This window comes from Hypanus sabinus, chromosome X1 (genome assembly GCF_030144855.1).
Source record: "Hypanus sabinus isolate sHypSab1 chromosome X1, sHypSab1.hap1, whole genome shotgun sequence".
Taxonomy (NCBI): Eukaryota; Metazoa; Chordata; class Chondrichthyes; order Myliobatiformes; family Dasyatidae; genus Hypanus; species Hypanus sabinus.
The window spans coordinates 66,260,568-66,287,971 of NC_082738.1; the positions used below are offsets into that span (position 1 = coordinate 66,260,568).

At 41.7% G+C, this 27,404-nt stretch overlaps 1 protein-coding gene across 2 annotated transcripts; it reads right to left on the reverse strand.

Annotated features, from left to right (window-relative positions):
• Positions 1-3,388: 3,388 nt before the first annotated feature.
• LOC132384981 (SKI/DACH domain-containing protein 1-like) lies at positions 3,389-11,883 on the reverse strand. 2 transcript variants are annotated; one of them, XM_059956686.1, is made up of 2 exons: positions 4,655-11,872; positions 3,389-3,499 (listed from the first exon to the last, which is right to left on the reverse strand). In XM_059956686.1, exon 1 carries the CDS (start codon positions 8,737-8,739, stop codon positions 6,469-6,471), a length of 2,271 nt encoding a protein of 756 aa, XP_059812669.1. In that variant the 5' UTR covers positions 8,740-11,872; the 3' UTR covers positions 3,389-3,499; positions 4,655-6,468. The 2 variants fall into 2 exon arrangements, with proteins under 2 accessions (XP_059812669.1, XP_059812670.1); XM_059956687.1 differs by lacking the exon at positions 3,389-3,499 and having other exon boundaries at positions 3,953-5,383; positions 6,864-11,883.
• Positions 11,884-27,404: the final 15,521 nt, after the last annotated feature.

The window sequence follows — 27,404 nt, forward strand, 5'->3', positions numbered from 1 at the left end:
AGGAAAAGAGTGTATAAACTCCTTACAGACAGTGGTGAAAATTGAACCCAGGTCGCTGGCACTGTAAATAGTATAACAGTAACCGCCACCCTGTTGTACTATTCCTTTGAATAACAGGTCAAAACATGGCAGTTTTATCTATACAGGTGCACATATTTTACGTAGAAGTAATATTCACGTGTGACTGGTTTGGATTAAAGAACAGACTAACTGTGTACCTTCCGAATTTCACAGCTGTTTAAATGTGATTGCTGTCGCAAGAAAGCAGCATCCATTGATGGTAGGGGAAAGACCCGCACCATCCAGAACATGCTTTCTTCTCACTGTACCATCGAGAAGTAGGTAAAGGATTCCCTCAACCATCAAGCTTTTAAACCAAGTGGGATATCTTCACTCACCCCATCACTGAACTGTTCCCAAAACCTATGGACTCACTTTCCGGGACTCTTCATCTCATATTCTCTGTATTTATTGCTTATTTATGTATTTATTACTGTTTCTTTTTGTATTTGCGAGGTTTGTTGTCTTTTGCACACTGGTTGTTTGTCGATCCTGCTGGGTGCGGTCTTTCATTAATTATATTGTCTTTCTGGCACTTATTGTGAATGCCCGCAAGAAAATGAATCTCAGGATTGTATATGTGACATGTGTACTTTGATAATGAACTTACTTGGAACTTTGAGGGTATCCAACCCTGAATCGTTAACAAATTCACTCCATTGTGCTGCTGTTCTGCAGAAGTAGTGTTTTAGCTTTAGTTTCCAAGACAATAGATTCATTCAGAGATTACTCCTTCCCTTTATGAATATGGGATATAATTAAAAGAGGTCAACTGTAGCAGGAGAAAATGGCAAGTAACTTTATATTATGCAGGATGAGATCACGACCAAGAACCGGTGAGACTTTCTGGTACGTGCCGTCTCAGAGTTTAAATTTACCTCTCTTGGATTACAACCCCAATTGGTGAGCTACAATAGTTGATTTGTAGATAGACAGACTGACAAATAGATGGACGCCAGAGTAACATATACAAAATGCTGGAGGAACTCAGCAGGTCAGGCAACATCTTGGAGCGGAATAAATAGTTTCATGCCAAAATCCTCCATCAGATGCTGCTCTGACCTGCTGTGTCCCTCCATCATTTTGTGTGTTTCTCTGCTGAATGTAACAAAGATAGCCACATAACCGAAATATCCCAAATGTCTACATTTAAAATTCGTCACTTCAAAACCAGATACCTGATCGTAAACGCGTTTGGGACTATCACGAGTTTTTTTAAAAAACTGAATTAATTGGATTCTTAAAAGGGCCCTTTACCTATGTCATTACCCACCTAGCAAACTACTTTTTCCAAAATCTCCCTTCTAGAAAGCGCAATAGAGCTATAAAAACAAAAACTTCATGCCATCTTAAACTTTTCTTCTCCCAGGCAATTCATCTGATCAAGCATTCTTGTTAGCACCCCACCCCCTCCATCAATGACCCGTCACTGCACTGTACTGTAAACACTTTAAATCACTTTTTATAATGCTATTTACATTGTAAATACATGCCAGTATTTATTTACTCATGCACATCTTATTCCATATCTATACTTCTAACTGTGTCTTATGTGATTATTTATTCTGTATAATTGTTGAATGTTGTTTTTTGTTGCATATTGTGCCAACACACCACAGCAAAGTCCTCATACATGAAAATGTAATGGTGAATAAAGTTAATCTATCTTGCCATCCTGTGCAAGTCAATTACATATTTTTGGAGTATGACGAGGTAGAGCCAGATTGAGCACACCAAGTGCCCACACATGAACGTGATTAGGACCTTTGTAATTCCGCGATGTTAAATTACTTTAAAATACTGCGGTGGGGTCATTTACGTCTATCAGAAAGAGCAGCTAGAGTCAGCTTAAAGCGTATCCGAAATACAGTCCCCCCAGTAGCGTGGCACTCACTTAATGTGGAACTAGAATGTAATCGAGAGTTTTCTGATCATGCCCCCAGCGTGACTTGAACGCACAACCTCCGTGAACTAGGGGTGACGTCCCCTGAGTCAAAGGTGACACCTCCATGGCACCAGTTTAATGTCTTGTCTGGAGTATTCCTCCAATCACTCTCCCCCTCTCCCCAACGCCGCTGACCCTTCCCCTTTTCCACGAAGCGTTGAAATCGATTATTTATAAATATTGTGGTCTGTATTTCCCCGAATCCCTCCGCTAGGATGTTGCTTCTTTCTGTAATCCAAACTCGGTGTACTTAATTCCCGGATCCCGAGCAACAATCATTTCGTTCTCCTTTACACTCGTGCACTAAAGAATGACAATACGGAATCTTGAATCTTGAATCTAATGCGCCGACTCCCCCTAATCTGTGGTTTGCGGCAACAATATCGTTCGACGTATTTCATTATTGAAAAGCTGTCAATATCCAATTTAGCTCTTAATCAGCTAGAAAACCCGGATCATGCAAGTGGGCATAAAGCAATTGCAACGGAAACTCAGAATGTCGTTGGAAATCACGGCCTCAAGGCTCAAAGTGACGTTGTACTTGGAGAGGGGATTAGTGAGTGGGGAGGGTGGATTTCCATTTCAACGGGCTGCTCTGGTTTAGACGTTCGTCGGTCGGTCGTAAATACAATTTGTGAATTACCCAAGTGCAGAATGGTTCATATTTCCTCAATCGCAAATAAGACCCGTTTCTAATTATTAACAATCAACAAATCAACTATGTAAGAGTTTTCGGTGCAGCCTTTGAGGTTACATCCAGTATCGGTCGGAGTGTTCACCCTAAATATTAACTTTAATCCGTTTGCATAATACTATAAGTGCCGAAGTCGTAACCTGACTCCAGAACACAGCTCCAATTTCAACCTGGTAAGAAAAACCGATTGCCTAGCCAGATCCCAAGATCGCGTTACTATTGATCAAGGTCTGACTGTAAGGCTCCCTGTAATATCCTGAAAAGTACGGCTCCTTATTTGAGAATGGTTGGACTAATAGGTTCGAGTAATCTGCATCCTGGCATAACTTTTCGGTCTAATGAAATGTTTTGTGCTACCTTCGCTCCAGCAGCCCACTAGGACATACAATTCTATTTTCAATCTGGAAATAAGGCAGGCAGGCAGGCACATACAACAGATAGTACAAGCACGCTTGAAAATGGCAAGGCAAACAAGCAGCGACATCGACATCAAAGAAGACTCCTTGGGTATTAAACCCTTTAAGATAAACTGGCATAAAGAGATAGAAAAACCCATTCAGTTAACACCATTATCTCTATCTGTCAATCTGTGTACTTATCTACCTGTCTATTTACGTATCTATCTATGTCTATGTATGTATCTATCTATATGTCCATTTTTCTGAAAGTTGAATTTAAATTGGATTATTCAGAAATTAGTTTTTTATTTGCAGTTACCACTTAGACATAAGAGTAGGAACAGGTCATCTAGAGCAATGGAGACGCAAAATCCTGGAGGAAATCAGCAGATCGGGCAACATCTATGGAAAAGAATAAACAGTGGACGTTTTGAGCCGAGACCCTGTATTATGCTACGTGTGTGTGTGTGTGTGTGTGTGTGTGTGTGTGTGTGTGTGTGTGTGTGTGTGTGTGAGTGAGAGTGTGTGTGTGTGTGAGTGTGTGTGTGTGTGTGTGTGAGTGTGTGTGAGTGTGTGTCTGTGTGTGTGTGTGTGTGTGTGAGTGTGTGTGTGTGTGTGTGTGTGTGTGTGTGTGTGTGTGTGTGTGTGTGTGTGTGTGTGTGTGTGTGTGTGTATCTATTTATCTTTCTTTGTTTTAAACATTCATCCACACAAACAACCGTCTTACAATTGCAGACAAAATGTACAGACAGTATGCACATTGAGTGTTTCCTGATCAATTCATACTTTAACTTTATCTTGTTCCCCCCTCCCCTCCCCCAGCGCCCCCCAACAATTAGACCACGGCCAGAATCATCTTGTTGTGATGGCCTCGCCTGAAGTTATTGCATTTGGTTGAATGGGAATCTAATTAAAATCTAAATTTACTCTGTTGTATGAGCGCGACTCACCGGCCGCTGACAAAGCTATGGTTGTCATTCATCTTTACAGGCAGGGTTTATAACGCTATTTCCTGCGACTTAAGCGTAGGGCTCGACAACTGATATGGCAATTGCCTCTTCAGCATTAACTTTATTTTCTTCATGCATTTGAAACTCCTGCCCACTAACCCCACCACTTTCAAAACTAAGATATTTTCTTCTGAGTGAAAATGAGAACCTTGTAGAAAACGCTACTGATTAGAACATGTTCCTTGTGGGAACTGGCAGTTGCGTCAAACAAGACTTGGAAACCGTGTCGGCTTCTCGAATTCGGGTTACAACTTTCCACTGTAAAGGACTCATTTCACCCATTCTTTAGATTTCGTAAATTGTTCAGACTCGTGAAATTTGTTTTTTTATATATCACCGCGAGACTTGGGTTTAAAATTCACGGGATCGTTTCGTCCTTTCCCCCAGCGATTGTTTTCCTTATAACCTTTAAAGGCTCTGCTACATTGAGTGCAGCCACCCCACTCTCCCTCGCCGACAAAGAACAGCAGTCTCTCTCTCTCTCTCCCTCCCGTATCAGGGGCTGCTTTAAAACAACTTCGCCAGTTAAGCCTAATTTTTCATCTACCTTCTGTGACACGATAAGCGAATGTGTGCAACATTTCGACCTCTTGTTTTTGTCCACAGCCAAAATCCGTGACATTTGGCAGTTCCTCTGACCCAAAGATGAGAGTAACTTGAGCTGATACCTTCACTCTGGACTCTACTTTATGTAAATAAACGACCACCATCTTGGAAGAAATGCAAATTTTAGTATGTGTGCCGGGAGTGAGGGGTGGGCGGGAGAAATAGATTTAAAAATCTTTTCAGAAAAGCTTGGGGCCCCCTCACAACAACTTGCGTTCAATGTGTTTTGCATCACGCTAATTCGAAACCGATCTTTGAGCGGATCTACCTAGCACCGTCATAGAAACACTGTATAAATAACACGCAAGACCATCGCCATATTTTTCCTGAACTCTCACACGTGAAAAAAAGCATCCTGCCGCCGAAAGACTCTAGTTACCACAAAGGACAGAAAGAAACTTAGATGCAAAACTTTTCAACATTTTTCCGGCCCCATGAGGAACACTAAACAAATGACGCTTATAACAACTGACTATTATTGTTTTTTTTTAATTTCCAAAAGGTATTACAATGGCATTTCGTCTTGAGTCATTCTGAAAGGAACTATTGATTGGAGGATTGCGTGGGGGTTTGATCACTAATGCATGTCCTGGTGCCCTGGTGCATTAACCTCTCTTCCTCCGGAGTACAACCGATTTGCATCTAAACGGAAGGAGGTTACCGTGTTTCCCTGCAAGTCATACATCCGATTATTAAAGAGATACAAGTAAGAGAGAGCATAGAAGTTTAATCGTTCTGCCCGAACGACGGTCAAAGGGAAAGGGACCCCCAACACACACACACACACACACACACACACACACACACACACACACACACACACACACACACACACACACACACACACACACACACACACACACACACACACACACCCACCCACCCGTTTTTCTTCCCTCTTCAGTGTAATCTCAACTAAACCATGTTTTAAATTAAATCTCAAAATTTAAATTAAATCTCAGAATAGTTCGTCCTTACGTAACGACTTTAAGAGAAAATAAACATTTTAAAAATTTAAGAAATAGAGTAAAATTTTTATGGGAACATTCCATCCATTATAAAAATGACAGATGGCCCCTCCTCTTGCTTTGTTACTACTGTTTTCTGCCTATTTTTAATTAAGGCATATTGAACACAACGAGGGAACAGAGATAAGCAAAAATAAAAGATCGTTGCATTTTGGGATTACCTAATATTAAAAACAAAACTATCCAGAGGAAAACAAAACAATCACAAAACTCCGAACACCCTTTCACTTTCCACAATGCATTCTAATTACTTTGAATGTAGATTTGAAATTTGTTATTATTTTGTTGTGTTAACGCATTGTTTGAGATTGTGTTCGTTGGATAAACTGAAGAATTCACCCAGCGAGGCTCCCATGTATATAAGTCGATTGTACAGGGACGATCAATAGTGCAAAGGTACAGACACGCTTGTACAATCCTTGGACTAAATTCCTTTTTCCCATACTCTTCAGTCTCGAAAAAAAACAATGGCACGTGCCATATTTAATTTGCTCGAATGTGACAGATTTTTTAAAGGATTATGACTGAGTTTCATTTGAGGTGACGTGATAGAAATACTCTCATTCATACAACATTGTAAACCATACTTCCCGATTTGATAGTTTTTTTCCCTAAATTGTTTGTATATGTCATAAATAGAATAACTTTCAGGATCATTCCCATTAGCACCAACTCTGCAGTTCTCATTCGCAGCCAATTCATGTTCAAACCCAAGCAGGTTAAGGAGTTAAATGCTGAAACCCCTGAATTTATGGCTTGGCGGAAGAGGGATGGCGGTGCCCCCGATTTGCCATCTCCACACCGGGTGAGCTTTCTGCATCGAACAGGAATGATCAGAGCAAAATGAATAGGCTGGGCACAAATCACCATCATCCCCCACAACCAGTGAGGGTGGCGAGGGGAAATTGCCCATGAGGCTAAAAGCTGTCTTTACTGGCGTTGCTAATCCGCAAGTGACCCGTTTGCACTTCGACGTGTCTTTCAGCAAATTCTCCCTCTTGCCCGCCGCGGTCACCCAAGGTTGAATCCTATCAGGTGTCTTCGCGGAGCATCCCTTAGAGTTAAGCTGTTTGTCACGCCTGGAAGAAACCTGTTTCTTTTTTGTCCCATTGTCCCACCTACCAATGGCCGAAGCTTTGCTGTCTAAAATGCTGCGGTTTTGTTCTCCTTTTGAGGTAGAGTGTTTGGGGCGATGGATGGAGGCACCATTGCCCCTCGCAGACTGCACTCCGCCATTTTCATTTCGGTGGATTCCCTGGACGTGTTTCGCTTTCCGCCGTTTCCTCTTGAGGCCATAGTTCCCCGGACCCTCGCGCTCTCCCAACTTCCAAAAGCACGATTTGTGGATGGGATCGAAGACTCTCTGGGTATTCTGTTGGGCCGGGGCAGCGCTGGTGACTGTAGAATTCTGATTTAAATCAGAACTCTTGAAAGTTTGTTTAATCCTCCCTTCAGCCTGGGTGTTGGGAGCTGGTGAAGTTCCCTCGTCCCTCCCGGAGGTTTTCAAATAGTTATTGCCGAGGCAGAGTGCAGTGGATGCACCGGAACGTGCATCTGAATGCAGCAAATCCCTTTGTTGTGAAGGCTGCGAGCTCTCTTGGTGGCTGGGTTGAGAGGCCCCACGCTTTGCAAAGTAGCTTGGGGTCAGAGTGGGATTTCTAGCCGTCTGCGGCTGTGACGCGTCGACCTCTTCGGCCTCAGTTTTAAGAGCGTTCTGGCGGCCAGTCGCGTTGCCCGAGGGACCGTAACTCGGTTGGCGGCTGAACGGGCGCGACTGGACCGCACCTCCGGCGTAAAGTGATTGGCATTCCCCTGTCGCGAGCTCCGGCTTCTCCTCCAGTCCGGGTTGCCCCGGGACAGCAGGGGTCTTGTGACAGAGACTGGGTAAGGTGGCCCGTCTGAAGCGGATGCTGTGCAAGGAGGCACCGCTGAAAGCCGAACTGGAATCGGAGACCGAAGAGCTTTCGTCGTCACTACTGCAGCCAGACAGTAGCGACTCTCCCTCTTCGTCTTCGTCCGTCGACCCGAAATCCGAGTCGTTTTCGGGATCTAGGCTGCAGTCTGAGTCGCTGGAGCATCCCAGAGAGGCGCCCTGAGTCATCTGCGCGCAGGGAGTTCCACTCAAAGCCTTTATATCCCCGCAAAGAACCATCCTTTTTACAGACTTCAAAACTGGTGGCGGTAAGGATGAATTATAGTTTCCGATAAATCCACTCTCCGCATTTTTGCTCTGATTACAAGAAGAATATTTCGCCCTGAAGTGAACGGGACTGCCCGCTCTATTGAGTCGAACTGCTATGGCGGGTTGAACTGTTCTGGGGTAACACCTGCCCTCGTCCTGATGAAACCCGTCCCGTTCGCGGTACAGCGGGCAGAAACTAGATTTTCCGTCATTTTCATAGTTTGTGAAGCCTTGTTCGGCTGGATCGGTGATGGATCGCCAGCCGGGTCGCTCGAATAGGCCGCTGTTTTCAGTTGATTCGACAACTCGGTTGGATTTCTCCTCGCACGGCACGGCAGAGTTCCGAGTCCGCAACAACACCGTCCTCTCTCTACAGAAATCGGAGAAGTAACTGGAATCTTGGCGGCTGGGAAAATGCCCCTTCTCCCTCACTTTTACCTTGAGTTTCTTCCTGGTGCATTCGGGGTCTTTGTAAACCGTGTACAGAGCCTCCAGGTCCTCTTTAGAAATGAGCGTGCATTTGACTGCCCGTGTTGGCACAGATTTCATGGCTTTGAGCGTCCGTAGTTCCTGCAAATCGCAGCGACGCCTTTTGATTTTCAGGTACTCCATTCTTTTTCGGATCGTGGTCCTGGGGACATGCTTGAAGAGATCAGCTAGCACTTGAGACAGGGCGAACATTTGCTTGCCGTTAATACGCAGGTAACCCAGTCTAACGCCGAACATCTCCAAATGCCCAAACTGAAATCCATCCAGTGTAACACTTGAGATATAATCCACGCACCTTGGAATAATCCCAACCATTGTACTTGCCATACGAAAAAGAGTGAGGTCGGCTCTGCCATTAATTAAATTTTGTTAATATTAAATAATTCGCATAGAGAGCGACACTAAGGTTGGAATAAACAATTATGCATTTAATCGAAGCATTTAGGCGCCCGCTTATTTTAAGGTGTAACTAAACCCCGATTAGACGAGATATTTAAGATGGGGGGGGGGGGTCCAACTCCAACCCGCTTCGTTCCAAGCGTAAAGTTCTCAATAAAAGCCACACTTGTCCAGAGACACTCCACCAAATAATTTCCTTCAACTCAAAGCTGATTGGACACTTTGTACATGTGATGCAATAAAAGCCGATATTTAACCCCCCCCCATCTCCAACTCCACCTCCACTCCCCCCCCCACCACCCCAAACACTCATCACCACCCGAACAGCAAGTAGACATTACATTAAATATATCCTGCGTACATTTCCGCTGTTAAAGCGAGTTTTCTTTATTATCTGGAGTACCAGGATTCTTTAAACGACCATTGCAACTTGCATGTTCAATGACGTCGGAACCTCATATATTCTTCCACAACCGTAAATCAAACCGTATGCTAATAAATTTGAACATCTCTTCATCACGCAATGCGTACATTTATAAATCGCCCGAATTATAGTTTCTAAATCACAAAATTAAGCGATTTCCGAATCTAAGCATTTTGAGCCAATTCTAAACATAAATGTCACCTTTCATTTTAGTTTGGAGCGTTCTTTTAAAAAGCTTTAATTGAACAGTTACAAAAGGCCTAAGGATTTAAGAAGACTACAGAATAATTTTCGGAAATTTTGCAACTCAACACTGACCCGAAACATGGAAGGCATTTTCTTTACTGTTAAAGTGGATTATATGTTGAATGTTCTTTAAAATTAAACTTCCTTGTATTATCGTGAACTATTTAATTTTACCCCCAAAATAAACTCAGATCAGTGACATTTTTATATTCTATTGAATAGTTATCCAGCGCCCTTTGCAACCACGTGTTGTGTCTGAGTTTAATCCATTGTTTAAATAAGACCACCTGGATGATACGTTAAAGGAAATAGAACTGACATCCACATCTTCCAGTACATATGTACAACCAGTTGTAAATACGAATTTGATGTATTATTTATTCTTCACCGAAAATAGTACAAAGAGCCAGGAAAGACTTAGAAGTGCTGTCTGGAAAAAAAAGGAAAACGCCTTTCGCTCCACCTGGATTCATTAAATAGATTAATTCAAGTGGTATTAATTGCTGATTAGACCGCGGTTTAAGCTTTAACACAAGAGATTCTGCAGATACTGGACATCCAGAGTAACACATACAAAATGCTGGAGAAACTCGGCAGGCCAGGTGACATCTATGGAAAGGAATGAGCAGTCGACCGTTCGAGCTGACATCTGATGAAGGGTCTCCGCCCGAAACGTCGATTCTTTATTCTGTTCCATAGATGCCACCGGGCTTGCTGAGTTCCTCCAGCATTTTGTGCGGGTTAAATGCTTCTTTACAGAGATTGTCACAGTTTTTCCTCTCAGGTAAAGTAGCTGAAATTCACCCTTACAAGCCATTTGTAATTTTATTCAGTTTCCCGTTTCTTCCACTTTTGATCCAGTCTTTGCAATTACGAACAAATAGTTTATTCATTTACAGTACATCACACAGAAATTCATACTGGCAGGAAAATCTCTAAACTATTGATCAAGTTCCTGTAATCAATGCCAGTACCAGTTAAGAGCAAACACGACAACGTCGTATCCCCGACTCCAGATTAAACACGCTTTTGTATTCACAAGGAGAACGAGTTCCCTAAATATAAAACATCCATGAGTCTATCAGATTATTGAATGGACAATGAAGCAACCCATGAACACTAACTCACTATTTATCTCGTGAAATATTTCAATTTATAAAACACTTCTTCAGAAAACTGAGCCTGGCTGTAGTTTCTAAGCACGTTAATGAGTAGCGAGAGGATAAAACGAGTTTTATAAATAAGGGGGATCATATAAAACATTGAGTCCCAACATTATCACAATCGTGCTGAACTCCAACTAAAAATAAAACAGAAACACAAGAGATTCTGCAGATGCTGGAAATCTCGAGCAACGCATACAAACTTCCTCACTTTTTTTTTGCTCTTTTCCACCGCACACACACAAAACTATAAAACTAATTTATAGTTTTTATAATGTATTGCACTGTATTGCTGCCGTAAATATAGCAATTTTTACGACATACGTCAGTGATAATAAACCTGATTAGATTCTGATTCAAATTTCATTTATTTATTTCAGTAGCTGCAGAACAAGAAAACGCTTTACATTTTCCAAATTTGGAACTGACAATTTCCTTACTGTTTACTCCTCTGGCTAAGGACAGCTCAAAGCTGCTCATTTTCCACTTATTTCATCTAGAAGCGACACAATATAAGAGGTTATTGATCTTGCCCTTATCACTAACATTAATGCAGTTATCGAAGTTCGAAGTAACCCAGCAGGATACATGTTACATAAATCTAAAATAGGAACATATGTATATTCCCCTATGTTGATCTACCCGGAGAGCTCCCAATGCACCCGTTAAAACAACATTGCTTTATTTACATACACTCATTGAGGACATTTCAAGCATTATTTTTCAATATCCCAACCAATGTTTTTCGAAAGTCAAACACCGCCTTGATAATTAAAGCAGAATCCAATTTTGACGCGACTGCGTGACCCAGATATCATCCTTACAGCCACGAAAAACGCCGCCTTCAGACTTAATTTAAAAACTATTTTTGCAACACTCTCAGGGCAGAGTCGTGTTTCCCTCTCTGGCTCACCCATATATTTGTTTTATCGGCAGGAAGTCGCTTACAGCCTCATCGTTTAAAATATCAATTTCAGCATATGCTACTTCTTTACTCAAAATATTTTAAGTACGAAGTCATACCGAGAGGGCGATTTTTTTTAAGTTATTAGTGTCGGTTTTAAACCAGGTGATTGTTGCTGCGTTTCTCTGCAAGAGGCAGGGACTGCAGCTCAAACACTGCCCGAACTATTCTATTAAATACATGCAGTTTTTCAAATGCATTCGCTTCACTCTCCCTCTCTCCCCGGCCATGGTTTGTTTTGGATCAGGTTACCCCTGAGCCACGTTGAGTCTTCACGCTCAAACAGATGCCTTAAACTTTTTTTTTAAAAAAGGCGTTAACTTGATCGATCCGAGCCTTATCGGGAAGTAAATAGGCATTGGCTGTGTGGGGGTGGATACGGAGGCGGGGGGAGGAATAACCCTGTGTGGCACTGTGACCGGGGTAAATATGCGATGTCAGAGCGGACGCCAGGCAGGCAGACAATGGGTAGGGTTGAGATGTAGCTTCCCCATTTGGATTCCCTACTTTGCACAGAGTGAGCCCTGGATCCAATTCGGAGTCCCTGTTGAATAATGATACAATAGGGCGAGCCATCTCGTAGTTCGGCTAAAACATAAGGTTATGTGTTCCTTCCTATCTATCTATCTGTCCGTCTGTCTGACTCGGCCTGAAACGTTATCTTTTCATTCCTCTCCAAGGATGCTACCTGGCCTACTGAGTTCCTCCAGCATTTTGTGTTTGTTACTCTGGATTTCCAGCATCTGCAGAATCTCCTGTGTCTATCTATTTTTCAGTCTGTTCATCTACAAACTTTATTCTCTTATCAACTTTGTCACTCATCTCTCTCCATAAAAACACCCACGTTTATGTGGGTATGACTGCATGTAAACATTCGTATGTAATGTAGATATGTGTTTATACAAATGTACCCAATTTGCATAAACACACACATGCACACGCCTACATGTGTGGGCACACATATGTTAATATATATACACACACACACACACACACACACACACACACACACACACACACACATATGTTTTTGTGTCCGTTCATTTCATCAATATGTATTTGCATATACACAAACCTGAGTAGAAATACAGAACCCGAGGTTCTGTATACAGAGGGTCATGTTACAACTCTACAAACCTCTGGTGAGACCACACTTAGAGTATTGTGTTCAGTTCTGGTCACCTCATTATAGGAAGGATGTGGAAGCTATGGAGAGGGTGCAGAGGAGATTTACCAGGATGTTGCCTGGATTGGAGAACAAGTCATATGAAGCAAGGTTAGCAGAGCTGGGACTTTTCTCTTTGGAGCGTAGAAGAATGAGAGGGGACTAGATAGAGGTCTACAAGATTATAAGAGGCATAGATAGGGTGGATAGTCAGTACCTGTTTCCCAGGGCACCAATAGCAAACACCAGAGGGCATATGTACAAAATTAAGGGAGGGAAGTTTAGGGGAGACATTAGGGGTAAGTTTATTACACAGAGGGTTGTGAGTGCCTGGAATAACCTGCCAGGGATGGTGGTGGAGGCTAAAACATTAGGGGTATTTAAGAGCCTCTTGGACAGGCACGTGGATGAAAGAAAAATGGAGGGTTATGGGGTAGAGTGGGTTTAGTATGGGTTATAATGTTAAGGTTTATATGGGTCAGCACAACATGGAGGACTGAATGGCCTGTACTGTGCTGCAGTGTTCTATGGTTCTAACCACATGTGCATATATTGTGTTCTCCCTCTCTCACACACAATGGCATTTGAGGGCGTGTGTGTGCACGCGTGTGTGTGTGTGTGTGTGTGTGTGTGTGTGTGTGTGTGTGTGTGTGTGTCTGTCTGTCTATATATGTGACCCTGTGTCTGTATCTATTTATAGATTATGTGCAAGTGTCCGCATACTTGTTTTGTATCGTACAATGGCTCGCCAAGCACATATGTGAATGATATATATTTACACGTGTGCATCCCTGTCTCAATGTGCGTATATTTTGAAGAAAAAAATATAACATCTCGGGCTCAAGTTACTCCACCTAATACGACGAGCTATTTTTCGAATATATAAAGCTGACATCAGCCATTTTGTGAGAGAAGTCTTTAAAATCCACCCAACAAATACAACATCTCACTGGACAACCAGCTTCTTTGAATAATGAAAAGAAAGCCAGATTATGTCACAATATTCCCCAAGTAACAGGATGCAGATGTCAGGTATACTTGGGAAAGATCCTGCGCCAGATGATAGTGCAAGTACCTTGAAAATGGAACCTCACTGGTCTCTCGGAGATTATTCCACATCCACTGTGTAGATAGAATGGGGCTTTTGAGTTATTGTATCTTACTACTGGAAATTAACAACATTTGGAGTCACCGCCTACTTCTATAATACAGAAATTGGTATTCCATTACCATTAATTGATGAGTGCAATCAAACGTTAAACCGCTTTTTATAGCTTACCATAGTTCTCTTAACCCCATCACCCCCACTGGGGCACAGGCTGTCGACAGCAGCTCGCCAGAGTCCTCTGCCCTGGGCCAGTCTTTCACGCTGTCCCCAGGTGTAGCCCATCTTCTTGGTGTATCCATCCTCTCCCAGGGATGAGGCCTTTCGAGCTTCTGTAGCTCTGGGATTTTACAGGATGGGATTGCTATACCCATGGAAAACCCTTCTCCTTTTGCAGCCGAGCTTGAGACCGCCCATGGTGGAGTTTTCACATAGTTACTTGTCTGCTAATATTTACCCAATAGCCATTGTAAAGTCTTGAGAATGGAGTGATTGTTAATCAGGGGTACAGACACAATATGGTGATCTTATCCAATCTCTCTAAAATATTCACAACTACACACAAACACTCAAATATATACAAACATTCTCAGGGACATATTGTGTACGAACAAAAGAAAAGTCCAAGACATGTAATCTCACCTTTACAGGACACTCCTCTTATATAGAGCTAATATAAACCTATGCTTATTTTGTTTTGTGTTCAGTGTCATTCATCCCTCATTAAGATCCCGGCGCTACGTATTTTTTGATTCTCATATTGAAGGGTGTCACATCCTGCATTGTATTTTTCACCTTAAAACTATCAATGAAACCTCCGGGGTTGGGCTGGCAAATTTCACTTTTGCTACTGTTTCACCAGACTGACCCCACCCTAGAAGTACAATGCAAAAATAAATTCTGTATGTAGATGTGGTGAACACCCCGGTTCTCTCCTTCGTGTGTTATTCTCCCGAACGACCACCCGGACTCATCAGGCAAAGTCCGTGAGCAAACATTAGCTTGGACTGTATCACAGGAGATTCTGCAGATGCTGGAAATGCAGAGCATCACACACAAGATGCTAGAGGAATTCAAAAGGCCAGTTAGCATTTATGGAAATTAACAAACAGTCGACATCTCGGGCCTGATGAAGGGTTCGGTCCGAAATGTCCAATGTTTATTCTCCTTGATAGATACTGTCAGGCCTATTGAGTTGCTTCAGCATTTTGTGTGTGTTGTTTTAGGTTTTACTTGTACAGTTCAAAGTTCAAAGTAAATTTATTATCAAAGCACACATACATCAACATATACAACCAAGGAGCACAAGTCACACACATACTTCACATCTCCGATCCCTTTCCACGTCCAGGCCAACACAATACTGCAACATTTGTTAGTCCTTTTGCTCATTTTAGAAATTCCCTGCAAATCGCATAGTAATTCAGCGCACTTTCTTACCGTCTCCTAATTTGATTGTCTATTAATCTAGCAATGCATTGTTACAAAAAGTACCTTTTGACGAATTAGTCCCTTCTGTAACAATGCTGTAATTACTTCTAAATTATCTGATCATATACCGAATTGATATATTATCTTGAATACACTTTGTAAGCACTGAAATTTTTACTCACTTTTTAAAATATGCCTTAATTATTACTCTGAACTTTGAAATTGTGTGAATTGGTAGGGATTCAGTAAACCATTTTGTTTTGGAATCTGAATCAGAATTAGGCTTAATGTCATGAAATTTGTTGTTCTGTGGCAGCAGTACATTGCTATAAAGTACAGTGCAATAAAAACTGTACATTACAATAAGAATATACATGTCATAATTAAATTAAGTAAGTAGTGTAAAAAGAGAGCAAAAAAAGGAAATAGTGAGATAATATACATGGGTTCATTGTCTATTCAGAAATCTGATGGCAGAAGGGAAGAAGCTGTTCCTGAAATCTATAGCGTGTGTCTTCAGGCTCCTGTACTTCATCCTCAATGGCAGCAACGAGAAGAGGGCATGTCCTGGGTGATGGGGGTCCTTAATGATGAATGCAGCTTTTCTGAGGCCTTTTGAAGATGCGCGAGCAAGAGGGAAGAGTATAAGGTTAGCTGCTCAGCCGCCTTGTTTTAAGATCCTAATTAATGCACTGGCATATTTCTTCTTGAAAGATTTTTTCTTGTGTTCTGTTTGCAACACGTTTAAGAGTACAGTTTTGGAGAGGATTGTTGGCGCGATGAAGCATGCAGCAAAATATTTACTATCTCACGTCATCTCCAAATTTGGTCGGCATTGTTTTGACTTCCAGGCAATGTTGCGTCTAGAAATTCTTGTTTGAGTTGAGAACCCGTCGTAGAAAAACAATAGCAGAATCTTCAACCTTCTGTGAAAGCGGTCACGTTTATAAAAGCAAATACCAAAAGAGGAATATCATAAAATGAAACTACTCAGAACATCATCAATTATCTGATACAGATGCAACTAAATCTTCCTGTATTCCAAACCTTATATGATACGCTAAGTAATTCAGTTCTATGTTCCTATATTCAACATTTAATATAATCCAGGTGTCCTGTAAAATCCTTGCGGGACCCGTCTGCAAGCATTGACGTTTAAATGCAATCACTACGGAATGCATTCTGTTCAAGCCAACACGGTTTTATCGTCGTGCACCTCTAATTAAAACAAGATTAATTGTTTTCTGAAGAGGAAAATTCACAGTGTGAAGAATAAATTCTCGTTATCTATATCTCAGATTCTCTGTTATTGTTTTAAATGTCTTTTTTCACTGAGTGTATTTTGCGATATGTGCGTTGAATATGTGGGGGGGGGGATTTTCTGTAAGCATCAATAAATTAGCTTAAAATGTGTGGTACTTGCACCATTCACAATATCTCACCTAGTCCCAGAATCTGTCCTGTAGAATCCTCATTCTTATTAACATCTCTTACGTTTTTTCTCTTTCTTTCTTCCCTTTAAGCGCTCCATAAAACCCATTCATTTCTGATGTTAGTCAGATCCTAAAGCTATATACTCTGGATATCAGAGCGGTCCTTGGAATCATTACTATATCAAAGTTGCTATATAAATGGCAATATATAAATGTATAAATAATATATAATTTATAAATATATAAATGGTCGTTGTGACTATATTAACCATCATTGTAAGTTCTGAAGGAGCCACAACTTGCATTAAAGGGTACACGGCCTTAAAACAGTGTGTATGAATTATTTCTAAACACAATTATGAGGGTATTTGTCTTAGAATCAGAATCAGATTTAATATCACTGACAAATGGCGTGAAATTTGTTTTGCTGCAGCAGTACAATGCAATAGGTAGCAATTACTATAAATTGCAATAAGAATATATATATTATTTTAATTTATAGTATTCATTGTGTTCATTGTCAAACTGATGAACACTACCTCACTATATATAAATATATATATATATATATATTTATTTATTTAATAGATATACAATTATGTGAGTGCGCGTGTGTATATGAGTATGCGTGTGTTAAATAAGTAGTGCATAGGAGAGCAAAAATAGTGAGATAGTGTTCATTGGTCGGAAAAAATCGACCCATGAGCACTATCTCATTATTTTTGCACTTTACCAGTTTTATCTGTATAAAGTTCATTTATAAACCAAAACGTTTCTTGTGGGCGATCGGCGCTCTATGCTGTAGATACAGAATCGCCAAGGTGCTGGATGGAATCTGATTCAGAATAAAACATTACTTTGGGGTGAGCAGAAAGTGCTGGCTTTGTCATCAACAATCACACATCGAAAAGGAAATTGTAAAATGTAAAAATTCAATAAGGAATTCTCGTTCCCGGAAAATGAGGAAGGTAAGAGAGTGAGATTTTGGACCTTGCGATATGTTTACAGCAGACAACAGATGTATTTCAATTCATAGGTTGTAGCAATATTTTTTTTAAATTTAAGATGCCATTCCATCCACATCTTGAATCTATTCAAACTTGGCAAAAGTTTTTGCTACGTTCTGTGTAAGTATATGCTCAGCAAAATAAGGAAAATAACCGATTCTAGCAATGCATTAGTTTTGCTTAATTCCTTCTATACAACGTGGTTTTATTACAAGGACTGCAATGATTAACAGGTACCGAATTAAAGAGAAATTGACCGACCGTCCTTAGTCTGGTCAGGTTACCTGAAAGGTTGTAGGGAATATTGATCAATTGATAGTTCTAGCTACATTAGTCACAACAATATATTGCATACTTGTACAATTCAGCAACGATAAGCAAGAGAGCCTAAGCAAGTCTCTTTTACTGGGCTCAAAGATCACATTCCTTATTAGAACATTATGCTACCCCAAAGCTATCTGTATCCTTTAAATGATTACACTATTAATGAATTTTCAGAATGTTATAGGTTAATGTATTTCCACATCCATTAGTGAAGGCCAATTCTACACTGTCTGGTAACACTAATTGCTCAAGATGAATGATCTCTTAAAATAAGGTTGTACTTGTACATGGCGCTGGCAGATAATAATACGAGCAACCAACTACATAGTTAGATTATTATGGTAACACGGCTGTATTCTTCGCCAAGAAAGATGACACTTCGTGGCTGATCATTTTGAATCATAGAGTCATAGAACACTACAACACAGAAACAGACTATTCGGCCCATCTAATCCATACCAAACTATTAATCTGTTTACTCCTGATTCTGATTCGGATTCCCAGCGACCTGCACCCAGACCATATCCCTCCGGAGCCATCCCATCCATGTACCTATCAAAATTTCTCTTAAATATTGAAATCGAACCCTCATCCACCATTTCCACTGGTAGCTCATTCCACACAGTCAGCACCCTCTGAGTAAAGAAACTTCCTCTCATGTTGCCTTTAAATATTTCACTGTTCATCCATAAACTCTAGATCTAGTCTCCCCCAAACTCAGTGGAAAGCGCCTACTTACATTTACCCTATCTATGGCCCTCATAATTTTGTATACTCTGTCAAATCTCCCCTCATTCTCCTACACTCCAGGGAATAAACTCCTAACCTATTCAACCTTTCCTTATAACTCAGGTCCTCAAGTCCCGGCAACATTCTCGTAACCTTTTCATCCATTCCAATATTTTGGAATAGTTATTTTTGTCCATCAGCAGCTACGAAAATACATGGAACCTACTTATTATAATTAAGAATTATCTAACCTTTTATTTTATAACACTACCTCCTCTTTCGTGTTTTTTTCTATTAATTCAAATGATTGACTAATTCAATTTTCCTTTCAGGGAAGGAAATCTATTTCTAAGGATCTGATCAACTTGAACGGGTAATGATTCCGGGAATGAAAGGGTTAACATATGAGGAGCGTTTGATGGCTCTGGGCCTGTTCTCGCCGGAGTTTAGAAGAATGGAGGGGCGGAGGTCTCATTGAAACCTAACGAATATTGAAAGGCCTAGGTGGAGTGGATAGAGAGAGGATGTTTCCCATAACATTAGGGAAAGACCAGAGAAATAAATTGACGTGCCTTTCTCTCGCCTTTAATTTTCCAACGCCGGTGAGCCTCGGCTTGTTCTTCTGGAAAGGGTTTTGCGTATCAACCCCGAACCTAAAAAAAATGGCATCCCTCGCCGCAGAGGCATACAAGCAAGCTGCCCATAAATAATCTGCCGCATATTAGCAGGGAAAAAATAGAACAATTGAATAAGAGCATGATCGTGCAGTTTAAACAACCTCAGCTAATGCGGCGCATTGTTTCTTTCTGTGCGTTACTTTGTCACAGCAAAGTCGGAAGTTTTAATTCTCAGAATCACTGAATTTAGAATCATGTAGGGTTGCGATTTGTCAACGCACCCACGCACGTCCCACTGTCGCTTTTTTGGTATCAAACCAAGCACTGAATACAAACAAGCGCGATCACGTTCACACACAAATTAGCATACATACAGAGCAATGCAGATGTACACTGGCACACTCACATTAATACGCTCACGTAGATACACCAACACCAACCTACAGACTAAGCTAACACATATAGGAACACACTCACAAATTTACACACCCACACATTAAAGTGCAAATGCACGTTACCACACACATTCACACAATAGCACACACGTAGATATAGCAAAATATCTACTTAGACTAAGCTAACACATATGAACTTAAATCATAAAATTACGCTTGCACAAATTAACACGCACATTAACATACATGCATATTAACACACACATATACGCACATATTAATACATACACGTGGAAGCACCAGAACACCTACCTACAGACTAAGCTAATCCACATATGATACTCCTGTACCAAGCATCACTTTATGGATATATAATCAATCTATCTATATAAACTTTCTTGTATATTTATTGTGTTTTTATAATTGTGTTCTTTATCTTATTGTGTTTTTTGTACTGCATCGGATCCTGCGTAACAATGATTTTGTTCTCCTTTACACTTGTATATTGGAATTGGTATTAACCAATTTTGAATCATAAATTCACATTTGCACAATCTAATACGCACATTAACAGACACGCAGACCCTTTTTTTTAAGAAATATTGATCCTATTTTTAAGAATACAATCCCTGTGCTTTGAATGGCCCCGCACATTCCTGGCTATTTAGGTAATGATGTGGATTTAGTGGCTGCCCGGTTGCTTATTGACCCGTGATCACAATACAATGACCCACCTGACCCCTGGCTGACCCCTGACACTGGGCGAACTCAATACACCATTAAAGGGGAAGGGACGTGCAAACAAAGGCTGGGGATATTGTTCTTCATTAAGAGAATGCGGGATTACAAATATAAACACACTGGCTCGCTAACGGCAAACATGGAGGAAACCTTGTTTGCCGTAAAAATACAGTAAATCAACGCGCTAACATTCTCTGGCATTTCTATTTGGACATAAAAAGATTACGGGGATGAACAGAGTAAGTAAAGCCCGTGTGAAATATTGCAATGTATACGTCCGCTTCGGAAAAACGAGGCTGGCTGTAGTTTCTAAGCACCTTAAAGAGTAGCGAGAGGATAAAAAGAGTTTCATAAATAAGGGGGAATCATATGAATATTGAGTCCCAACATTATCACAATCTTGCTGAGCCCCAACCAAAAATAAAATAGATTCTGCAGATGCTGGAAATCTTGAGCAACACATACAAAATGCCTCACTATTTTTTGCTCTCTTTTGCACTACTTATTTCTATCTGTCCACCATTATTCTATCTCTCTATCAACTTCTATATGTATTTATATATAGATACCGACATATTTCTTATTACAGTATATATTCTATTATACAAGATGAATATTTATTTTGTTGATAATATATATCTAATTGTTATGTATATATATTTTTTATCTATGCCACTGTACTGCCTCTGCAAAACAACAAATGTCACGACATATGCCTGTGATAATAAATCTGATTCCGGTTCTGCATCTGCCGGAGGAACTCAGCAAGTTAGCCAGCATCTATGGAGGGGAATGAACAGTCGACGTAAATCATAGAACATAAGCGGGATATATTCTCGTAATGTACTGTAGAAGCTGGCATCCAAAATTAAAGCAAGAGCTGAACGAATTTCTAAAAAGGGTCAACCTTCTCTCCAATTCCAAACTAACGCGCAGGGGAGAGATGATTGACAGCTCCAATTTCCTGGGGAACGGTGCACAATAAGGGACGCACAAAACACGTGGAAATCAATTGAAGGGTTCCATGCGGAACGTTTATCCGGTTATACCTCCTACACTCATCCACCTCCACCCCCGACCTCTCTAGATGTGAGTACAGAGCTCAGAAGCGCAGGCCCAGTTATTTCAAAGTCCACCGACCCGACAGCAAAATCTTCGCCGCCGGAAAAGAAGCTCAGGCAGAAACAGTTTGTGCGGGAGGCCGGGAAGAAACGACTCGATTTCCTGGTATCCTTTTCTTATCCATCTGCATCTCTTTCAACTCCGCGCCAACTAGTAAAGCGTTACACGCTTCGGCTGACGGATGTAGGGTGGAGAAGGGAAGGGGGTGGAGAAGTTTGAGTGGTATCTGCACTTGCTGAATCGTAACAATGAAAACCCTAGTCAAAAAGGGAGGTAAACTGTGGGAGCTGTTGGGGCTGGATTTCAAATTAATGCATGTTGCAATGTGCTTAAGCTATTGTCTCGAGGACAGAATGCTTCTAATGGATTGAAAACATTTTGGGAAGTGCATTTAAAATCTCAGAGCAACACACACAAAATGCTGGATGAACTTAGAAGGTCAGACAGCATCTATGAAAATGAATAAACAGTCGACGTTCCGGGCTGAGACCGTTCATCAGGACCCGTGTCCTGTGTGTGTTGCTCTGGATTTTCAGCATCTGCAGAATCTCTTGTGCTTTTTTTTTAAAGTTTAAAATGTCAGCAGTTCAGGTGCTGATGCTTAAAAGGAAGAGAGGTAGAGCGTCAGAGATATTAAGAAGAATGAGGATTCTCTAGAAGAGTCTTGGCGAATTATTGCAAATGGTGTAATTGTCGAACGTTTTAGATGGGTATAGACGCTTACATATCCTCTACATATAGAACATATATCACTACATACACTCAGTGAAAAAGAACATTTAGGTTTATGACATTGAAAACGAGATACAGCTCATTCTCCACGCTATGAATTTTACTCTTAATAAAAGATTCATCCAGTTCACATGGCGCCCAATCTTCTTTTTGGGCGTTTATAGTTCCCGGATGGCTATGTGGGTAATGACTGTGAAAATGTGCTTAGACCTGGAATTGAAATTGTGTGGCACTTCGTGACTTTTGCGAATAGCTGGGCGATTTTGCATCGTGAAGTACAATGAGTGTCCTGGGTCTTGAGCTTGAGTGTCTATAGAATGTCGAATTTTCTCTTCGATGGGAGTTTAGAGAGACCCTTCCCGGCCATGATCTCTGTTGCCCTCCCAGCTCTTGACCACGCACTCAACCAAGATTCGAATCTATCACCCTGTAGCTTGCAATCTTTCCTTCTGGTCTCTCCCCCTCCCCCACCCGCCCACTTCCTTTCCAGTTCTCATAAGAGGTCTCGGCCCGAAATGTCGACTGTTTATTTATTTCCATAGATGCTGCCAGACCTGCTGAGTTCCTCCAGCATTTTGTGTGTGTTGCTTTGGATTTCTAGCACCTGCAGAATCTCTTGTGTTTGTAACGATGGTTATGCTTGTTTATGTTTAGCTGTTTGGGATTATTGTCTGGATTCAATGCGGGGAGTGAAAGAATGCCTTTCTTTCTCTACTGTAAATTCTCTTAATGATAAATACTTCACTCAGATGAAAACAGATATTTGTGTCTTAGGAGAAGCTGAAAATTCTATGTCGATCAGTTAAACTTAATTTCCTTCAGACTTGTAGCGTTATCCCAAAACTTGCTTTTCCCGAACTTTTCCATCATTGGGTTTTCTATTTTAGTGTTAACATTTGAGTTCGTTTGCTACTTTGTATATAAACGCTTTCCTGTTTGTCCATTTAAGCAGTCAATCCAGGTCAGAAATACATAATAAACACATTGTATATTACATCTACAGGTGTGTGTGCGTGTGAGAGGGGGAACTGTTTAATTTTACAAATGCGGTGCTGTTGTAAATCCCCACAGGACCAGGCCTCGGCTTGGATTCTTTTCTAACTTCATTTTCCCAGGAGCATATGATTTGTAAACTGCCTCCTCCCTGCATGTACAGTGACCTTATCATTTTCAAGTATTCTAGTGCAGTTTTGGTCTTTCTCTGAACTACAAGGGATCTGGGTTCAGTTTTACTCAATATCTTGATGTTTTATATTTTTTAGGTTCCTAAGGTCGTCATAGCCAGGGGTGGTCGTGGGGATAAGCTCCTATTACCTATAAAGTGCTCCAAATGGCATGTGACTCTAACAGCCTCTGACAAACAAGACAACTCTTGGCCTTCACATGTGGCTTAGCTACTAGGCCCAGCAGAACTATTTCTACTGACAAGTGAAGGGGCAAATGTGGACCACTGGCACCTCAAAACCATTTGCTTTGGGCAGGTGGGGCTCATCAGCCTTGGACAGCAGCCCACCTAGGAGAAGGAAAACTCTGATTTTAAACCTCCACTGCCTTGTGGCTATACCCTCCCATGGGAAAGGCTTTGGGAGTAAACCCCAAGGAAGAAATCCGGAGCCGGGGTCCCTAAGGCAGTTTGATGTCATTTACAACTTCACTCTGGCAACCTCTGCGACAACACTGGTGCCAGGCTGTATCGGCGCTTGCCCTTCCCTTGGACTACATCAGTGACGTGAAGAGGGGGGAACCCGCTGCATGGGCAACAGTCGGTTCATCAAACCTTCTCATCCAGGCTTGAGCCCTGGAGAGGACACAGTCCACCAGGGGTGCAAACCCATGATCCCCTGGGATCAACAGCTGCCTACTATATTTTTTTAAAAAGTTAATTTTCTTTCCTACTGATAAACCTTTAATCCTGGAGAAGTAACCCATAAGACTAGAAGCAGAATTAGGCCATTTAGTCCATCTTGTCTGCTCCTCCATTCCATCATGGCTGATTTATTATCACTCTCAACCCCATTCACCTGATTTCTCCCCATAGCTTCTGATGCCCTAACTAATCAAGAACCTATCAACGCTCACTTTAAATGTACCCAATGATATGTTCCCCACAGTCATCTACGGCAATAAATTCCACTGATTCACCACCATCTGGCTAAAGAAATTCCTCCTCATCTCTGTTCTAAATGGACGTCCTTCTATTCAGAGGTTGTGCCCTCCGGTCCTAGACTCCCCTACTATAGGTAACATCCTTTCCACATGCACTCTATTCATTCTCTGTAATTATTACCCTCACCACGATATCACACCAGCTCCACATAGAATCCTGGAGTTTGCTTTTTTACAGTTGAGCTTTTGAACCATCTTAATTACCTAATAGTTTTGCGGTCTGAACTGAAGTCTCAAAGGTGCAGGACTGTTGTGCCATGGTGTGTATGGGCTGAACTGAGGCTGTGGGGCCTAGGCCTGAGAGTGGGGAATGAGCCAATGTCTTGCCATTGCTAGAGTAGACTTGGAGGTGATTTGATGTGGCAAAACCGTGGAGAGCTAGCGTTGTGGTGGCAGGGCCCAGGCCCAACCCAAGAGCAAAGAAAACACCGAGGTTTGATCAATTTGAATGCCGGGCCGACTAGGAAAGGTCTGGCAGGTACGGGCAGAATTGAGGCAGCAGAGCCTGAACTTGAGAGTCTATTGAAGCAGCAGGTCCTGGGTTTGAGAGCAAGGAATGACCCAAGGTTTGGATGATTTAAGTGCCAGACCAGATTGAAAAGGTCAAGGTGTCAGGACCGGAGGCAAGAGATGGGCTGGTTCAGCTCACTGCTCTGTGAGGTTACCACTGAACTGCAGCTGTAGCCTGCAAATAATGGGCCCCTGAATCAGCTGCAGTGATTCATGGATTCAGGCTGTGGACTCACCTTCATGAACTTCAGTTGTGAATGTATTTGCTTACTTCTATTGTTTCCCTCTGCACATTGGGTATTTGACAGTCTTCTTTTTCTATTGATTCTATTCAGTTTCTTTGTTTTGTGGCTGCCTGTAAGGAGGCGAATTTCAAGGTTGTAATACATATTTTGATATCAAATGTACTTTGAACTTTGGACTAAATTGTTGCCTGTCTGTGAAACAAATGATCTATCCCATCTTGAATAACACATACAAAGTGCTGGAGGAGCTCAGCAGATCAGAGATCATTATTGCAGGGGAATGAACAGTCAGTGCTTTGGGCCGAGACCCTTCATCTTCAATTATCTTCAACAGATCACTTGCAATACTAGAGGAAACAACACACGACCATTGCTACACCACCATCAAGAATGCCTACCATGCTATTCCACGCCCTTACTTTGGGAAGTCTGATCACCTGGCTGTACTTCTACTCCCTGAGTATAAGCAGAGACTGAAGACTGCAGCACCAGCAGTGACGACCAAGAAGGTATGGACAAGGGAAGCACAGGAGCACCTACAAGACTGCTTTGAATCGGTGGGCTGGACTGTATTCAGGGATTCACCTTTGAACCTGGATGAGTATGCAGCAGTTGTTACCAACTTCATTAAAACCATGTGGATGAGTGTGTGCCAACAAAGACTTACTCTACATTTCCAAACCAAAAGCTGTGGATGAACCAGGAGGTACATCGTCTGCTGAAGGCTAGATCTGTGGCATTCAAGTCTGGCGACTCAGGACTGTACCAGAAAACCAGGTATGATTCGCGGAGGGCTATTTCAAGGGCAAAGAGACAATTCCAAGTGAGGTTCCAAATGACATCGGATGCATGCCAACTCTGGCAAGGTTTGCAAGACATTACTTCTGACAAAGTGAAACCCAATAGCAATGCTTCACTACAAGATGAACTCAATACCTTCTATGCACACCTTGAGAAGGAGAACACAACTACAGCTATGAAGATTCCTGCTGTGATCTCTATCTCAGAGGCCGATGTTAGGCTGTCTTTAAAGAGAGTGAACCCTTGCAAGGTGGAAGGGCCCAATGGAGTGCCTGATAAAGCTCAGAAAACCTATGCCAACTAACTAGCGGGAGTATTCAAGGACATTTTCAACCGCTCACTCCTATGGGCAGAGGTTCCCACTTGCTTCAAAACGGCAACAATTATACCAGTGCCTAAGAAGAATAACGTGGGCTGCCATAATGACTGTCGCCCGGTAGCACTCACATCTACAGTGATGAAATGCCTTGTGAGGTTGTTCATGACTAGAATGAACTCCTGCCTCAGCAAGGACCTGGACCCATTGCAATTTGCCTATCGCCACAATAGGTCAATGGCAGATGCAATCTCAATGGCTCTTCACACGGCTTTAGACCACCTGGTCTACCTCCCTCTGCAGTTGGAACCAGAAGACCACAATCTGTGTGGATTGGTGATAACATCTCCTCCTCATTGACAATCAACACTGGTGCACCTCAATATGTGCATAGCCCACTGCTCTACTGTCTGGCTAGGCATAGCTCAAATACTATCTGTACATTTGCTGATGATGCAACCATTTGTTGGTAGAATCTCAGGTGGTGACGAGAGGACATGCAGGAGTGAGATATACCAACTAGTGGAATGGTGCTGCAGCAACAACCTGGCACGCAATGTCAGTAAGACAAAAGAGCTGCTTGTGGACTTCAGGAAGGGTAAGACGAAGGAACACATACCAATCCTCATAGAGGGATCAGAAGTGGAAAGAGAGTGAGCAATTTCAAGTTCCTGGGTATCAAGATCTCTGAGGATCTAACCTGATCCCAACATATCGATGCAGTTATAAAAAAAGGCAAGACAGCGACTATACTTCATTAGGAGTTTGAAGATATTTGGCATGTCAACAAATACACTCAAAAACTTCTATAGATGTACTATGCATCACTCTCTGTTATGGAGGGGCTACTGCACAGGACCGAAAGAAGCTGCAGAGGGTCATAAATCTAGTCGGCTCCATCTTGGGTATTAGCCTACAAAGTACCCAGGACATCTTCAAGGAGTGGTGTCTCAGAAA